General features: G+C 40.6%; 2 protein-coding genes across 10 annotated transcripts; both read left to right on the top strand.

Annotated features, from left to right (window-relative positions):
- The first annotated feature begins 2848 nt into the window (after positions 1 to 2848).
- LOC120794479 (retinol dehydrogenase 13-like) lies at positions 2849 to 9193 on the top strand. Its single transcript, XM_040135586.1, has 7 exons — positions 2849 to 3040; positions 4057 to 4175; positions 4290 to 4445; positions 4536 to 4640; positions 4770 to 4982; positions 5134 to 5235; positions 8381 to 9193. The coding sequence occupies exons 1-7, from the start codon at positions 2976 to 2978 to the stop codon at positions 8701 to 8703; spliced, it is 1083 nt and encodes a 360-aa protein (XP_039991520.1). The 5' UTR covers positions 2849 to 2975; the 3' UTR covers positions 8704 to 9193.
- A 1000-nt stretch (positions 9194 to 10193) lies between these two features.
- Positions 10194 to 17258, top strand: decr2 (2,4-dienoyl CoA reductase 2, peroxisomal). 9 transcript variants are annotated; one of them, XM_040136024.1, is made up of 11 exons: positions 10359 to 10482; positions 10642 to 10831; positions 11142 to 11243; positions 11397 to 11465; positions 12117 to 12168; positions 12271 to 12406; positions 12887 to 13011; positions 13264 to 13357; positions 15255 to 15359; positions 16474 to 16726; positions 16894 to 17258. In XM_040136024.1, exons 3-10 carry the CDS (start codon positions 11143 to 11145, stop codon positions 16692 to 16694), a joined length of 903 nt encoding a protein of 300 aa, XP_039991958.1. In that variant the 5' UTR covers positions 10359 to 10482; positions 10642 to 10831; position 11142; the 3' UTR covers positions 16695 to 16726; positions 16894 to 17258. The 9 variants fall into 9 exon arrangements, with proteins under 9 accessions (XP_039991956.1, XP_039991953.1, XP_039991952.1 ...); XM_040136022.1 differs by lacking the exons at positions 10359 to 10482; positions 10642 to 10831 and adding an exon at positions 10194 to 10315; XM_040136019.1 differs by lacking the exons at positions 10359 to 10482; positions 10642 to 10831 and adding an exon at positions 10210 to 10302 and having other exon boundaries at positions 16474 to 16662.
- The last annotated feature ends 702 nt before the right edge of the window (positions 17259 to 17960 follow it).

Here is a 17960-nt window from a genome sequence, read left to right as displayed (position 1 = left end):
GTCCAGGGTCAGTAAGAGAGGATGAATGAAGAGAAAATGTAAGTATGGGGGAATGTGATCTTTCTATTCTCTGCAAACAAAACTGTTTGACCCGGGGTGTTTTTACCCTTGTCGAGGAGACCGGTGGATATTAAATAGCTGCATCTTCAGCACCTCTAAGACATTCTGGTCTCTCACACAGCGCATGGCCATGAAGCAGAGAGTTTCCTTGGGGTTATCGTGGGAACAGAGCTGCCATAAATCATAGGGAAGGTCAAGCACTGTGGGCTGACAGCAGAGAGCACCAAGGGTCAAACACACCAGGGGGACACACCTCTGAGCTGTGAACAAATAGGGCAGGGCTGCTCCCCCTGCTCCTCCTCTCCCCGCCTCACTTTTTTTTCAGACACCAGACTCATGTCCTAGTTTTAACTTTTTTATGTGTCACCTCAAGTTTTCCACCTTTTTTTTGCAGGGGGGTTGGCCTTGTTCGTTCACTGTTCTCAAATTTATCTTCATGTAGAGTGTACTCAGTTACTTTGCATCCCAGCTGTTTCATAAACTGCAGTGTCATAGTGGTGGGACATTTACATAGGGTCTCAAGTTGAAGAATTTGTGCGTGTGTGTGTGTGTGTGTGTGTGTGTGTGTGCATGTGTGTGTGTGTGTGTGCGCGTGTGTGTGCGTGTGTGTGTGTGTGTGTGTGTGTGTGCGGGCGGGGGGGGGGTCCTCTTAGTATGAATAATTTGCCTTTTTGCGGACCACAATTAGATTAAACCTTTTCTCTTTGCTCTGTTTTAGAGTCGGATAAAATATACAACATCACCAAATGACAGAAACAATTGATAATATGATGCAGCAACTGTAACTGTATAATATTGTGATTTTTGAGACTAAACAGGAGGAAACAAGAAAAAAAAGGTTTCTGTGATTTTCTTCCTGTGCAGACAAAATAAAATTGTCGCTGCATGGGCAACCATGAGAGTATGCAGGTGATATTTAATGCTATCAGAACATTCTATAAATCCCAATTAATGTGTCTGTTAATTGATGAGTAATAGAATCTCGTGAGACTTTTTTGAGTTTTAATTACCATAGATGATTTCATTATTACGACAAGTTTTCTCTGTCAATAATCCAACTAAATCTCTAGTAAGCATTTTCTTTGAACAGCATATTTTTTTTCACTTTGGAGAACATGTGTAGTAACATTCAGGTAAAAAAAAAAAAAAAAAAGGATTGAATTCAAAAGCATGCCCCACCATCACACCTCCAGGCATTGGTCCATAACAGCCCTTTTATGTCCTACTTTAGCTCTCTTTTCCCTCTGCCACTTTCACTTTTTCAATCTCACCCCAGCCCCCCAGTTGGTAAAATAACTTTCCGACTGCAGTCTCAACAGAACAGTCATTTTTCATTTTTTTCACAATCAAAACACAGAAAGAGCAACTCACAGCCACACCACTCTGTCCCACTGAATCTAGTCCTTTCCTCCTCTGCATGCTCCTCCTATAACAACCCCGAATATCTCATCCTTGGCTCCTATTTTATTTGGTTCTCATGGCATTTTTATTATATTTCAATATGTGATTCGAGGTACATTCTTATGAAGTCAAATGCAATAAATATAAATACAAATCAGAGATTAAGTTGGTTTAGCATTCCAGTTTTGGTTTTAAAGAATATGATATCTATCTTGGTATTAAAAAAATATTGACATTTAGAGTAGATGCACAATATTTCCTCAGCTAGCAACACTTTCATACATCTCAAAAGTAAAAGCAACAGTCAGAATTAAATGTAAAGATGTTTTTGAATAGTCACAGAAAACACACACAAACCAGTTCACCACTGATTTTCAGTAAAGGGATTTTGTTCAGGTGAATTTCTCTGGATCAACAAAATAGCATTCAAAGTCTTAATGTAGTTTTGTAGATTTTTAAGGCAAGGCAGGGCCAGGCAAGTTTATTTATATAGCACCATTCAGACACAAGGCAATTCAAAGTGCAATTAGAAGAAATACATGAAAAATAAGACATTAAGAGGACATTAAAAAGGCATTTAAAGGACAATACAGAAACATAAGCAAAAACAAGCAAATAAATAGTTACAGATTTAAAAGACGTTATGTATTTAATTTATTGGAACCCCACAGCAAGCAATAATGTTTTAAATGAGCTGACAGTTTTAGTAAACCTCCTACATTCAGGAAGCTTGTTTCACAGGTCAGGGGCATAGAAACTAAAAGCTGTTTCACCTTGCTTGGTTTTGATCCTGGGAACACTGTGTACACCTGTCCCAGATGACCTGAGGGGTCTGGATGCTGAGTAACGTACAAGTAAATCAGAGATGTATTTAGGCCCGAGACCATTTAGTGCTTCATAGACAAGTAATAGGATTTTAAAATCTATCCTCTGACACACATGAAGCCAGTGCAGATATTTAAGGACTGGTGTAATTTGTTCCACTTTCTAGGTGTTAGTGAGGTCTCTGGCGGCAGCGGTCTGGATGAATTGCAGCTGTCTGTGTCTCTCTTTTTTTCTGTTTTTTTTTACTAAGACCTGTGAAGGCACCATTACAATAATCTAGCCTGCTGAAAATAAACCTATGAACAACTTTTTCAGTATCTTGTCTAGACAGAAATCCTTTAATTCTCACTGTGTTTTTAAGGTGGTAGTGGGCTGGTTTTGTAATTGTCTTTATGTGGCTGTTGAGTTACATTACAGTTACCTACAAATTCCATGCAACAATGTTACAAAAACCCCAAACTTTGAGCTACTGCTTACTGCTTTTTCTAGAGGTAAAAATTCAAATTGGGACTACATTTCCCATAATGCCATTGAGTTTTTGCTCTTTGCGGTTGGTCGGGACTAGTTGATGACGGTAAAACTATGCGCGCGTAACCTTGTGCAACTGCACAGGAGTTGTCAAATCAGCTGTGGAAACAGCGTTAAAACATTTCGATGGTATATTTTGTCGTCAACATTATTCCGGAGTCATGAGCAAATATATTTTTCCAGTTTCTGTTTTTGGGACAGTGTTTGGATGCGCTGTTTTACTGAAGTGAGTTAACTCTTCATAATGCGACGGAAGGCCAGTGTATCACGATGTAGCTGTATATTTTAAACTGCATTTAAGTTCAGACTCGGAGCTAGGGCGCAATATGTTGAACGTCTATATCTAACGCATACAATACACAGTAGTCCTGCAACACTTCCGTGTAACCCATAAAATTCAGTTAACTCAGTCAAAACCCGGCTATTGTACTGGAGTGAATTGCTGTACATTATCAGGTATTCTAATTATGTCAAGTTATTTTTTTCTCTTGTGTTTTGAGGGGACAACATTTAACTGCTGCTTTACAATCCAGTATAACAATTCCAAAAAAGTACAGACTCATTGGCTCAGTTCTATAGTTGGATATGCTTCACAGATGCAGCATTTATAACAGGGCCATTGTACTGGACTGAATAGACAGTAAAGGTGTCAATAATATTCTTATCACCCATTCCCAGTTAATAAGGCTAGTGTTAACTCTAGGGGATTCTTTGGTCTTCCATGTGTTATCTCACTTAATGAGATAGAACATGATGAGCCACTGTAGTTGACCTGAAGTCAAGTCCAGGACCAAATGCATGTTGGTGAAGATCAGGTCCAAATGTTTAGTCTCTGTCACAAAAACAAAAGTCATGGCCAGATTAACCTGTGAGGCACTAAAATGAGCTGTTTGCCCCTTATTAATGCCCCCACCCCCCGCCCCCTTGTGCAATGTACAGTATTCCTATGATGGATTATTAGATCACCCCAAATGTGCTGTGTGGTAATTCGATTAAAAACATAAATATAGAAGATATATGTAAGGTATAAACGCAAAAGTGAAATAATGAAGGTCTTAAAACTAGAATTTGTCAAAGGGACTCTCTTGAAGATTGGGTAATAGTCATCTTTAAAGCTCACACACACCCATAGTGAATCCACAGAGGAGTCATCCCTTATGGTGCCGATTATACCTCTTATTTTGTGTTACAATTTCATGTGCCTAACTACAGCACTGTACTTTGTTTTAATTCCTCCCGTAGGAACTATGTGACTGGAGGCCGGTGTACTAGTAAGGCTACCATTACTGGAAAGACTGTGGTTATTACAGGAGCCAACAGAGGGATCGGGAAAGAGACTGCTCAAGAGCTGGCCAAGAGAGGTGTGCAGAAAATATGACGTCACTTTGGTTTGGTGCAAAAAGACACAATATAAAAAATCTTAAGCAGTTGTTTTGCTCTAGCTGATACTCCTTTTCCCATTCCCACATCGTCAGGGGGTCGGATCATTATGGGATGTCGGGACATGGAGAAGTGCGAGGCAGCTGCAAAGGAAATACGAGGGAAGACCCTGAATCCTCACGTTTACGCATGTCACCTCGACCTGGCCTCCATGAAATCCATCCGAGAATTTGCAGAGAGAGTCAAACAATGTGAGGAAACAAAACATATCATGTGCTATATAAAAGAAATAAAGCAGGGTCAGTAACAGTTTGTTGAATATGACCTTTATTGTCTTGTAGATGAGCAGAGAGTGGATGTGCTGATAAACAATGCAGGGGTCATGAGATGTCCAGCATGGAAGACAGAAGATGGCTTTGACATGCAGTTTGGAGTTAATCACTTAGGTACTTACTTTGGCTGACTGAAAAAAAAAAACTGTCTATAAGGAAATACATCTAAATTGTTTTTACATTCTAATAAACTCTCCCTTACTCCAGCATTACCTGATTTGGACAGTTTCTCTCTTCCACCAGGCCACTTCTTATTGACAAATCTTCTGCTGAATAAGTTGAAAGAGTCCGCCCCCAGCAGAGTGATCAACCTGACCTCACTCGCCCACATCGTTGGAAAGATTGACTTTGAGGATTTGAACTGGGAGAAGAAGAAGTTTGATACCAAGCAGGCGTACTGTCAGAGCAAGCTTGCCAATGTTCTGTTCACCAGAGAACTCGCCAAGCGATTACAAGGCAAGTCTACTGGATGTTGCATACGTGGGCATGTGTGGGAGGGGGTATGGCCTATGTTCTTGTTTGTAATTGGCCATTGGATATATATTTTTAAACAATGCTCTGTGTGTGTGTGTGTGTGTGTGTGTGTATGTGTGTGTGTATATAACAGGAACAGGAGTCACTGTGAATGCTGTACACCCAGGCGTTGTTGCCACAGAGCTCGGGAGGCACACCGGCCTGCACCAATCACAGTTCTCGAGCTCTGTGCTCAGTGAGTATTCTGCTTCCTTATTAGACTCTGAATTTAGAGAAATCAATAAATCCAGTCAGGTTGTACTTACCTAATGCATATGCACCAATCAGCTTATGCTGTACAGACTCTGATATGTTGCATTGGTCTCAGTGAACTTTGTATTATTATCTTCTTTTTTTGTATAAATATCCATCCATCCATCCATTTTCTTACGTTTATACGGGGTCGGGTCACGGTGGCAGCAGGCTAAGCAGGTTATTCCAGACATCCCTCTCCCCAGCAACATTTTCCAGCTCCTCCTGGGGGACCCTGAGGCGTTCACATGGCCAGATGGGATATGTAATCCCTCCAGCAAGTTCTGGGTCCAACTCTCACCCCAGTTGGACAGGCCTGGAAAACCTTCAAAAGAAGGCGCCCAGGAGGCATCCTACTCAGATGCCCAAACCACTTCAACTGGCTCCTTTCGATGTGAAGGAGCAGCAGCTCCACTTTGAGCTCCCTCTGTATGTCCAAGCTCCTCACCCTATCCCGAAGGCTCACTCCAGACACCCTATGGAGGAAATTAATTTTGATTGCTTTTATCCATGACCTCATTTCGATCAAAAACCACAAGTCATGACCATAGTTGAGGGTTGGAATGTGGATCGACTGGCAAAGTGAAAGTTTTGCCTTCCGGCTCAGCTCCCTCCTCACCACAGTGGTCCGTGACAATGTCCACGTTGCTGCTGATGATGCACCAATGTGCCCATCCATCTCGCGCTCCATTTTACCGTCACTTGTGAACAAGACCCTGAGATACTTAAATTCCTTTGCATGGGGCAGCAATTCACACCAAACCTGGAGGGAGCAATCCACCGTTTTCCGGCATAGAACCATGGCCTCAGACTTGGAGGTGCTGACTCTGATCCCGGTCGCTTCCCACTCGGCTACAAACCGCCCCAGTGTTTGCTGAAGGTCATGGTCTAATGAAGTCAACAGAACCACATAACTTGCAAAATACAAACTCGCAATTCTGAGGTTCCCAAACGGACACTCTCCTAACCCTGGCTGCACATTGAGATCCTATCCATGAAATATCACACACAGGATTGGAGACAAGGGGCAACCTTGGCATTCAACACCCACAGAAAACATGTCTGACTTTGTGCCAAGAATACAGACTCTGCTCTCAATTCGGTTATACAATGACTTGATGGCTGATAGAAGCGGCCCCGGTACCCTATACTCCCGCAGTACCCAACACAGGGTCACACAGGGGACACAGTTGTAAGCCTCTCCAAGTCCACAAAACACATGTAGACTGGATATTCAAACTCCCATGACCCCCCCAGCAACCCCGCAAGGGTCAAGAATTGGTCCACTGTTCCATGGCCAAGGCGTAGCCCGCATTGTTCCTCCTGAATAAGAGGTTCAGCAATCGATCAGAGCCTCCTTTCCAGTACCCTGGAACAGACATTCCCACTGAGGCTGAGCAGTGTGATACCCTCATAATTTGAGCACATGCTGTGGTTCCCTCTTTTAAAAATGGGGAAACACCACTCGCGACAGAGAAGAGGCATGTTATAGCAAAGAGACTCCAACAATTACCAGACGCTTCAGCATGTCAAGGCGAATCTCATCCACACCCGGTGCTTAAGGTTGAGCATCTGGTGGTCGGGCCTTGACCCATGGGGTTTGGTCGGATCTAGCCAGAAAGAACTTTTTGGAGACACCGCCCTGGGGGCCTACCACACACAGCAGTAGGCACTGGGGTTTGCTGCTTTGCAAGCTGGGCAGCAAGCAAAGGCGGGGACCAAGGCATGCATACTCCTGGCATCACAGACTGGTCCTAGGGATGTAGAATATAGAAATACGCAAAAATTTAACAATAACAGACCACTTTTCTGTTATGAAAAGTTCCTATCCACAAAATTTCAACTTTAGAACTACAACTCAAAATATACTTAACTTTGTGCCTCTGCTTTTTGATTTTAGGTTATGTTATTGATTTTGTGCAGTGGTGGAGGAAGTATTCAGATCATTTACTTAAGTGAAAGTAGCAATGCCACACTGTAAAAATACTACATTACTAGTCAGAGTCCTGTATTGGAAATGGTACTAAATTAAAAGTACATAAGTATTATTAACAAAACTATACGATATTTTAATACCAATAGTAAAAGCTGGCCCTTGTGACTATTATTATTATATATTTTATTGTTACATTGAGTAGAAAAATGAGTAACAAGCATTTTACCGTTGTAGTTGGTTGAGGTGGAGCTAATGTTTTAACTATTTCATAAACTGTTGGGTAGTTTAATTAAAGACAATGCATTGTAATTTATAAGCTCGTCATAGGTTTTGTATGAAAAACCTTAAATAGTAAAGTTATTACTAACAAAAGCTGTGAAGTAAATGTAGTGAAGTAAAAAATGCAATATTTCCCTATGAAATGTAGTGGAGTAGTACTATTAATTGGCATTAAATGGAAATACTTAAGTAACGTACAAGTACCTAAAATTTTCTACTCTAAATCTGGTCTTGGACTTTATAAATTCAAAGGTTGTAGCAGTTTTTCAACCATTACAGGAGCATGTGATACCTCAACTGAATTTAAAACAAAAATCACCAAAATCAGAGCTGCAAGAGTTTCCCTCTACAGCTACATGTTCTACATCACCTCAAACACCCCTTAGAAGATTATATCACACTTCAAATAAAATCTCTGAAATCTGAACTCACCACTACACCAGCACTTCAAATGCTGTTGCTGCTACAGCTTCTCAATACTCATTCTGGGAATTGGTGAATGGATTCATCTTCTTTTTTTTTTTTTTTTTTTTACTTTGCAATGAGTATTTTTTTAATTACTCGATGCACTCTTGGGTAATAAACATCCTCCACTGTGGGGAGAAAAGTGTTTGGTATTGAGATCATTTACAGTCAGTGAAGAAGATAATAAAATTCCACAATACAAAATGTGCCAGATTTGGATGTGAACACAGGTAATTGATGCACCTTCATGTAAGTGTTTCATTTTTTCATATACCACAGACAACAGCATGGACCCAGTTATTACTTGAACTCATATTTGACATTGGTCAATTCTTTTATTGAAGTATTTGTATTTGATTGGAGTTTTAATCCATCAAACCTCTCTGTGGCCACCACCACCCCCATACAGGTCCCTTTTTCTCCCTGTTGGTGAAGAGCCCAGAACTTGGAGCCCAGCCCAGCATCTACCTGGCCGTGTCTGAGGAGATGGAGGGTGTGACGGGATGCTACTATGATGTGATGACAGAAAAGGAACCAGCGCCCCAGGCCCTGGATGACGAGGTGGCTCAAAAGCTGTGGGAGGTCAGCAGCAGACTGGTTGGCCTGGAGGAGGACGGACACAGTGGCAAGTCAAACCCTCCAGCAGAAGGCCAGAGCAAACATGCACAGACAGACCAGGCGCAAAAACATGGACAGAGCCCGGGACCAGCTGTCAGTTCTGTGGGGTTGTAGGTCTGCTCTGGCCTCCGGCCAGCAGGGGAAAATGGACCTCTATGACTTGAGCTGTGCCAGGCTCATTGCAACAATTAACTGTCTGAGTCTGTGATTGTGGTTGTCTGTATAATGGCAGTCTTTTGTACTAGCCTTTATGTTCCTGCATCAGGATATTTTCTTTAAAACATGTATAACAAGCAGCCTTTGACAATGGAGTCTTGACTCTTTTTTTAAAGCAAGACTATGTATCTTTTGAAATACAAAGTAGCGCTTTCATTCTCTTACAGAAAAAGATGAGTGGATAAACAAACACATCCTTGCATCTTACTGGGTCTAGTATGACCAGTAGTGTATGGTGGCTAATACTAGCTAACATTAGCAAACTTTGAATAGACATTGGAGGTTGTTAATTCGACTTTTGCTAATTAGTTTGTTTTGTTGACTTAATGACTCTTCACTACTTGTGTTCCTGGTACACAATGTTTAAAAGTAAAAAAGTTACAAGGTCTCCCTTCACTTCATTTATTGAAACACATTAGAAAAAATGATATGAACTGCTAAGATACAGTGCTAGTACAGACAGCAATTTATTTTTTATGTGTACAGTTAAAACTGAAAGAGACCTAGAAAAAAACATCTCATCTGAAAATAAAGGAAAACAGAAAGAGAAAGTGGATGACCCAAAATGCCACTGGAAATTACAAATCACCACCATAAAACATAAATCTATAAACATGAACATCTCATGAACTGTTTGTGTACAATTTAATTACCAGTAAATCTTAAGTATTTATAGTAGGAGGCAGTCTTCTGCAGGTTTACTGTAGGTTCACACAGACTGCTGCAAATGGTTTTATCTTTGTGGATTCGAGCAGAAAATGCTGATATATAGTGCCACCTGGCTGCCAAAAATGGACAGAAATGCAAAAGTGCAAATAAGCATCCATTATCATTTACTTTAATGCACATCCAAATGTGCATCTCTTTTTTTCCTGTTTACTCCTGTCTCCTGAAAAACAAATCAAATTACCAAAGCACTCAGCTTACATTTCTGATCCACTCGGGCATGTGTCTGCAGTCACGCAGCCTAAGTGCAGAGGAAAAATATCCATCCCTAACGCCTTTGAAGGATCCATTGCATAGGGCTTTTCCCAAGAGTAAATCCCAAAGTACAGATCAATATGGGCCACTCTCTGCTCCAATGCACACTGATCAGCCTCGAAGCTGAAATGATACACCCTGGATCGTTTATTTCAGTGTTAGTTTACTGGAGAGGCCCCTTGCTGGTGCCATCCTAGAAGATGGTGAGCAATGGTGAAGAGCAACAGAATCGCTGGATTTTCCTTTGCTCCCTGGACTGAAAAGACCTTTACAGTCCCTCGAACAAGCTGTTGTCTGATTCGGTTTCTCTCCCAGGCACGACTCAAATAAAACCTCTAAAGTTTAGGACTTAAATCATTTCCTGAATTTTAACCCTGTTTCATTTGTATATTCTCCTTATCATTACACATTCCCTCCTAAACTAACGCAAACACGTCCGGGCAGCAACGCTCTTGAACGCTCACACACCCGACGGACTCCATTGTCCATAATGCATCATTGAAGGATGTCGAAAAAGTAAGCGTCCGAGGTACTAATAGTTCCTGCTGGGGGCGGGCAGCTTGTGGGTGAGTAGTAAATGTTAAGGTACCTCGTCAGATGTGGGTAACTGCTTCGTGTGGAGGTCGTGTTTCAACAATAGATATTTAAGCGGTTCTTTTTTCAGCACTAAAAACGCTAGCTCGTTTCCTTCAGCAGGTAACGCGACAGCAGCTAACGCAACTTTACCGCACAGTCCTGGACTGTTAAAAGCCATAATATTGACTAACTGATTGCTGTGTGGTCTGTGTCACTTTTTCTACGCTTCGGTAATTCAGTTTTCCTCTGTTTTGTGCCAAAATGTTTGCGACTCCTCAGCTTGCCACAAACCTAAAGGTGCTAAAGTTGATGTACCATCGCGACCTCTCTGAGTAACTGCTTTGACAACTCATCTACAACATTACTGATGGCTCACCTATAAGGCTTATTGGCATTCAGTTTTACATTACTTTGGCAGTTTCTGCCACTGTAACGGTGATTTATTTTACATTCTCTAATGTGGCAGGGGGTAAGTCCATGACAACATGTTCCCACAGATATTTCAAAATAAAAGGGTAAAAATAGGAACAAGTAGATTCTTATGAACAACGACTGAAAGACAGTAAAAACAATATTTTAGTTGAATTTAAATATCTGATAGTCCTGGTAAAAACAAATATTATTAAATAGATCCAAACTGCTTCAGCGGGCTACTGTATTGTGCAAGGTGTTTCTGTTATTTTGTGCTATTCCTTTTATTTACAAACCAGTCAGTTTCTGGATTTAGATTATGGTAATGCCACTGTGATTGCATCTATTTGACATGCATTATTTATCAGTATGGCAGAGCTGCAGAAAAAGGGAGAACCGTTGCCCGAAGATGTTGATACAGATGACTGTCTGACTTCATACACACACATCTACAGTCCAAATTTACTAAAGTAAGCATGAAAAGATGTGCTTTTAGATTAATTTACTGCATTTCACACCGCTGTCTGTAGATGGCTTTGTCCATGATTACTTTTTGTTTAACTGCTCATCATTCTAATGACTGCATGATGTGACCTTTTGAGGATTTGCGCGCTATTTTTCAGGGATCAGGTTGCTTTTATCACGGGTGGTGGATCTGGAATTGGACTCAGGATAGCTGAAATCTTCATGAGGTGAGAGGGAGTGCCTGCTTGTTTCCCTATAGCAAGCACAGATCTTTCAGAAGTATCAATACTTTGTCAAATGTCATTCCTCTTACATTAATGGGTGAATGTATGGTTTAAGAATAAATCTCTAATATGGAGAGTCAATGCTGTGTCAGCATTATGTCATTACCTTTAGTCTAAAACAGTAAAATGTGTGAGGGAGATAGTATGTAGTTGCACTTTAAACCGTCTAGTTGTGTTATCTGACAGTCACGTTTTCATCATTTGCTTGTGTTTGTGTGACAAAAGTTGAATTAGTTCGTTAATATACCACACGCTCATGTGGCAGAAATAGTTGATCTTTTATAAAAATCAACGCCACACCTTGTAACTTTGTGTCCTGGCTGTTTATAGTGCTGGCAGCTAGATTTGTGGACTTGAGGTTCACCCCAAGACTAAGCTACTGTTCTTGGTTCTAACATTTCCCGAATTTTTGACCTTGCGTTCTCTTGTTCCTGTCCTCACCCCTTGCCCTACTTATTACTCCCACTGTCTCCCTTTTAGCCTTACCTGTGCAGGTATTCATGTTCATATCCACACTTTACAGTCTGTTCTCTTTACTGTTGTTTCTTTGTCTTTCCACAAAGTCATATTTCACTCTTTTCTTTATCTCTTCAGGCATGGCTGTGACACAGTGATTGCCAGCAGGAACTTGGACAAGCTCAAAGAGGTTATTCCTCTTACACAACTTCCACAATCCTAAAAGATATGTTAAACCATGACTAAATGTTAATGTGCTGGCCTCATGTAATATGACTGTGTGTCTCCCTAGGCAGCTAAAAAGCTGTCTGCTGTGTCAGGACGCCGCTGTCTCCCTTTGTGTATGGATGTGAGGAAGCCTGAGAGCATTGCAGCAGCTGTGGATGAGACACTGAGAGAGTTGGGCCGTATAGATATCCTTATTAACAGTATGTGACCTCTTATGCACAAGTCTAAAAAATATTTTTTTGTGCTGGTGATTAATGAGCTTGTGGTGGGAGCAGTCTCTCACCCATGAACTAGTTGTCATTCTACAATGCATCCTGCTAACATGGGTGCAAATAAGTAAATGTAGATGTACTTTGATCAAAGTTCAAGTGTGAAAGGCTTTGGTTTAATCATCAACTTTTCTGATGTTGCATCTGTTTTCTATCTTTGCACCCAAATCCCTGTTACAAACTACAAGATTATTAGTTATCAAATCAAATTCAGATCACCTATGCAAGCTGAGATCACCTATGCAAGGTGATCTGAATGTCATCAATGTACCTCCTAATGAATGCATTTGTAGCTTTAGCAGTAATGAAAAATTCAACTCCTTTGCCTCTCTTGCAAGGGATTTTTTTTTTTTGTTCAGAGGTGTGTAATAATTTTGGCCTTGCTTAGAATCATGGTGCTGCTTTTGACAGATGCTGCTGGAAACTTCCTCTGCCCGGCTACCTCACTCTCCTTCAATGCCTTCAAGACAGTAATGGAGATAGACACTATGGGTACATTCAACACCAGCAAAGTGGTTTATGAGAAGTGGTTCAAGGTACAATACATTTTTCATCTATCTGTGTGACACACTATTTCTTAACTTCAAGTTAAGGGTGCTATAAGAAAATTGTTTACTCCAATTTCTGCAATTCCCCCTGATTACCAAGAGAGGACATTAAAAATCACAGATTATTGAATGCCTTCTCATAGCTGAATGGGATTTAAACTGCGGCCTCTGCTCTCTGAAGCTCATTTTTTATTTACTTACTGTATTGATTTTTGAGTCTCCAATCATTTCTGTGTGCAGGATCATGGTGGCAACATAGTGAACATCTCTGCAACACTTGGATACAAGGGGCAGGTCCTCCAGGTGCATGCAGGCTCTGCTAAGGCTGCAAATGGTAAGAGCATTTTTGGTGTTGTACAATGGTTTCAAAATGAGAATCTAATAACTCAATGTTCCCTCGGCAGATGCTATGACCAAGCACCTGGCTGTGGAGTGGGGCCCCAGTGGGGTGAGAGTCAATGCTGTGTCAGCATTATGTCATTACCTTTAGTCTAAAACAGTAAAATGTGTGAGGGAGATAGTATGTAGTTGCACTTTAAACCGTCTAGTTGTGTTATCTGACAGTCACGTTTTCATCATTTGCTTGTGTTTGTGTGACAAAAGTTGAATTAGTTCGTTAATATACCACACGCTCATGTGGCAGAAATAGTTGATCTTTTATAAAAATCAACGCCACACCTTGTAACTTTGTGTCCTGGCTGTTTATAGTGCTGGCAGCTAGATTTGTGGACTTGAGGTTCACCCCAAGACTAAGCTACTGTTCTTGGTTCTAACATTTCCCGAATTTTTGACCTTGCGTTCTCTTGTTCCTGTCCTCACCCCTTGCCCTACTTATTACTACCACTGTCTCCCTTTTAGCCTTACCTGTGCAGGTATTCATGTTCATATCCACACTTTACAGTCTGTTCTCTTTACTGTTGTTTCTTTGTCTTTCCACATATCATACGTCCACAAGTCATATTTCACTCTTTTCTTTATCCCTTCAGGCATGGCTGTGACACAGTGATTGCCAGCAGGAACTTGGACAAGCTCAAAGAGGTTATTCCTCTTGCACAACTTCCACAATCCTAAAAGATATGTTAAACCATGACTAAATGTTAATGTGCTGGCCTCATGTAATATGACTGTGTGTCTCCCTAGGCAGCTAAAAAGCTGTCTGCTGTGTCAGGACGCCGCTGTCTCCCTTTGTGTATGGATGTGAGGAAGCCTGAGAGCATTGCAGCAGCTGTGGATGAGACACTGAGAGAGTTGGGCCGTATAGATATCCTTATTAACAGTATGTGACCTCTTATGCACAAGTCTAAAAATATTTTTTTTGTGCTGGTGATTAATGAGCTTGTGGTGGGAGCAGTCTCTCACCCATGAACTAGTTGTCATTCTACAATGCATCCTGCTAACATGGGTGCAAATAAGTAAATGTAGATGTACTTTGATCAAAGTTCAAGTGTGAAAGGCTTTGGTTTAATCATCAACTTTTCTGATGTTGCATCTGTTTTCTATCTTTGCACCCCCCTGTTACAAACTACAAGATTATTAGTTATCAAATCAAATTCAGATCACCTATGCAAGCTGAGATCACCTATGCAAGGTGATCTGAATGTCATCAATGTACCTCCTAATGAATGCATTTGTAGCTTTAGCAGTAATGAAAAATTCAACTCCTTTGCCTCTCTTGCAAGGGATTTTTTTTTTTTGTTCAGAGGTGTGTAATAATTTTGGCCTTGCTTAGAATCATGGTGCTGCTTTTGACAGATGCTGCTGGAAACTTCCTCTGCCCGGCTACCTCACTCTCCTTCAATGCCTTCAAGACAGTAATGGAGATAGACACTATGGGTACATTCAACACCAGCAAAGTGGTTTATGAGAAGTGGTTCAAGGTACAATACATTGTTTACTGCAATTTCTGCAATTCCCCCTGATTACCAAGAGAGGACATTAAAAATCACAGATTATTGAATGCCTTCTCATAGCTGAATGGGATTTAAACTGCGGCCTCTGCTCTCTGAAGCTCATTTTTTATTTACTTACTGTATTGATTTTTGAGTCTCCAATCATTTCTGTGTGCAGGATCATGGTGGCAACATAGTGAACATCTCTGCAACACTTGGATACAAGGGGCAGGTCCTCCAGGTGCATGCAGGCTCTGCTAAGGCTGCAAATGGTAAGAGCATTTTTGGTGTTGTACAATGGTTTCAAAATGAGAATCTAATAACTCAATGTTCCCTCGGCAGATGCTATGACCAAGCACCTGGCTGTGGAGTGGGGCCCCAGTGGGGTGAGAGTCAATGCTGTGGCTCCAGGTCCTATCTCTGGCACAGAGGGATTCCGCAGACTGGGTAAACACAATATTCACTAAACTGCTAATTTCGCAGTTGTACATTAAACAAGTAGTCCTTTGTTATAATGGTTCGATCTCTTACAGGATGCAATTATTTCAGAAACAGATGGGAGGTTGTCCAGAAATGGAACTTTTGGGGCTGTTGTTATTCGTTAATGCTATATGCTTTATTGCATGGTTTATAGAATATTATTATGTATATTATTATGTGTAGTCAAATGGTTTTTGTTCACATATTACATATTTTTCCTTTTTTTAAATCTCTTTCTCTCTTGCCGCTATGCCATTATCATCACTGGTAATCTTAATGAAAATCATGATGGGAAAGGCCAGGAATTACTAATAGAAGTAGAAAAGCAGATTAAAAATTGACGACACTTTTGATCAAACAGATGGCCTTGGAATTCGTTAAACATCACAGTGTGACGTATAGCAGTGAATCCCAACCTGGCACTTGTATCCCAGTGGGTCCCTCTGCAGTTGCCAGGGGTGCGTAGAAAGCTCAACATATTAACTCAGCTAAACTTAAAGTGATGGGAATTACCGTGATGCACATTTTTAGTAAATTCAGTATAACCAGTAAGCTGCCCATCAACCTGAATGAGTTGCAACACATTAACACTACATGTTGCAGTTGAGAGTGTGTGAAAACTAGCTGGCAAGCTAGAAAAGGAAATCTAATCACTAAAGATTTGAAGTAGTGAGCTCAAAGAATGGATATGCAATAGAAATAGTTTGCTAAATGTAATGAGTAAACAGTTGAAAAGTTAGCTAAAAGCAACGAATAAAGAGTTGAAATAGTTGACTAGAAGTGATGGATAAATGGTTGAAATTGCCAGTCTATTCCACTGGAATTGGTAATAGTACAAATGCAAACTTAATGAAATTGCAATCGAAACACTGAAAAGTCAGTTGATTGAAAACATAATTGTAACAATTACCATTTTAATATAATTAATAGCGTTAAATAACATCCAGTTTGTATCCATTAATAAGAACATATATAGAACAAGATGGAAGGTGCTAGTAAAGAGGGACTTGAACTCATCTTTCATGGCACAAGTAAGAGTCCCTGAGCGTGGATTTTTCTTTTTTCCTTTTAAATCTGTCAGGTGGCCCTATAGGGGAGGCTGCTGGTGCCCTCCAGTCTATTCCTTTGCAGCGAGCAGGCAACAAGACAGAGATGGCCCACTGCACTCTTTTCTTGGCCAGCCCGGCATCCTCATATGTGACTGGAGCCATCCTGGTGGCGGATGGTGGGGCGTGGTTGACCTCAGCCAATGACATCTCCATGCTGTTGGGTATAGCCTCCTCTAAATCCGCTAAACTGTGAATAGGGGCTCTCCTGTCCTCCTCCTGACCCAGGTGTGTAGGAGGAGGTGTGGCTTGAGATCCATGTATAGAGACAGTATGACTGAGAATGAAGTCATCTTGTAATGGATTGTGTCATATCAAAGTTAAAGAGAATGTTTAAATGACAAGAATACAGTATAACCCATCTTAATCCACTTATCTCTCTTATTTTCTTTCAGGTTATTGGTCATCTGAAAAGAAATGAAACAAGTTAATGCTTAAAACGAGGAATTTATGGGCCGTCTACAGTACTGATGTGCTAAATATACAGTGTTTGTGGTGTATCTCAACCACTGCTGTCTGAAGAGTGTATTGATAAGTGGCTGTAGGAGTTGAAAACTAACATAGTATACCTACTGTATTATATGTGTTTACAATCTTAGTAGTGGATAACATATATAACAATTCAGGGATTTTTTCACTCACTACAGTGCTGTTTAAAATGATCATGCATTTCATGCACAGTCATGTTTATCACATGCCATTTCATGTGGTTTTCCAGTACCTCTCAGTTATTAACATTAAATAATTGGTTAATAATGTCTATAGTTTGTATTTACTATTGCAAGTCATTTCTCTTCTGCTAATGTACAAACAACTGTCTACCCCCTGCATTCTGTTTGCTCTTTGGCTGGTAAAAAGATCCAACGTCTTTGGCTGTTGAAGCTTGCATTGTACCTGTTGGATGGAGCAGACTGTTTTTAAATGTTAGGGAGATCGATTTTATTCAGTGGTATCTAGCTGGGGGTTAGGACACCACATGTCTCAAGTTGACTGAAGGAAAAAAAAAATACACAAAACAAAACAATACCATCACACAAAATTCTTTTCCTGAGTTTTCCCAGTTTTGCTTTTGCCTTGTGAAATAAAGGATACAGATCTATTAAAATCTTAAGGGTTCCAAGTATATAATAATTTGTTCTAAAATGGGATATAAGCCAAAAAGGATTGAGAGCCAATGAGTTAAATGATCAGTATGATAAGGTAGTGTCTGCAACTGCAAATCTGAAGAAAAAATCAATACCGTTGCAAGTCAGATGGGGGCGCCAAAACATTACAATTGCAGCCATTAAGCAATTTCTGTTTTCCCAAAATAAATCTACTGTGTCCACATGAGTTGTCCAACAATATCAAATTGATTTAAATGTTATATCAAGCGTTATAAGATCTTAGAGGAAAGAGCGTTTAACTGGTGGACCCGGAGCCTGCACAGACCACATCCACCCTGCTGAAGTGTCATTGAGCA

The sequence above is a fragment of the Xiphias gladius genome, chromosome 9 (genome assembly GCF_016859285.1).
Source record: "Xiphias gladius isolate SHS-SW01 ecotype Sanya breed wild chromosome 9, ASM1685928v1, whole genome shotgun sequence".
NCBI lineage: Eukaryota > Metazoa > Chordata > Actinopteri > Istiophoriformes > Xiphiidae > Xiphias > Xiphias gladius.
This window is presented reverse-complemented; position numbering and strand designations above follow the sequence as displayed.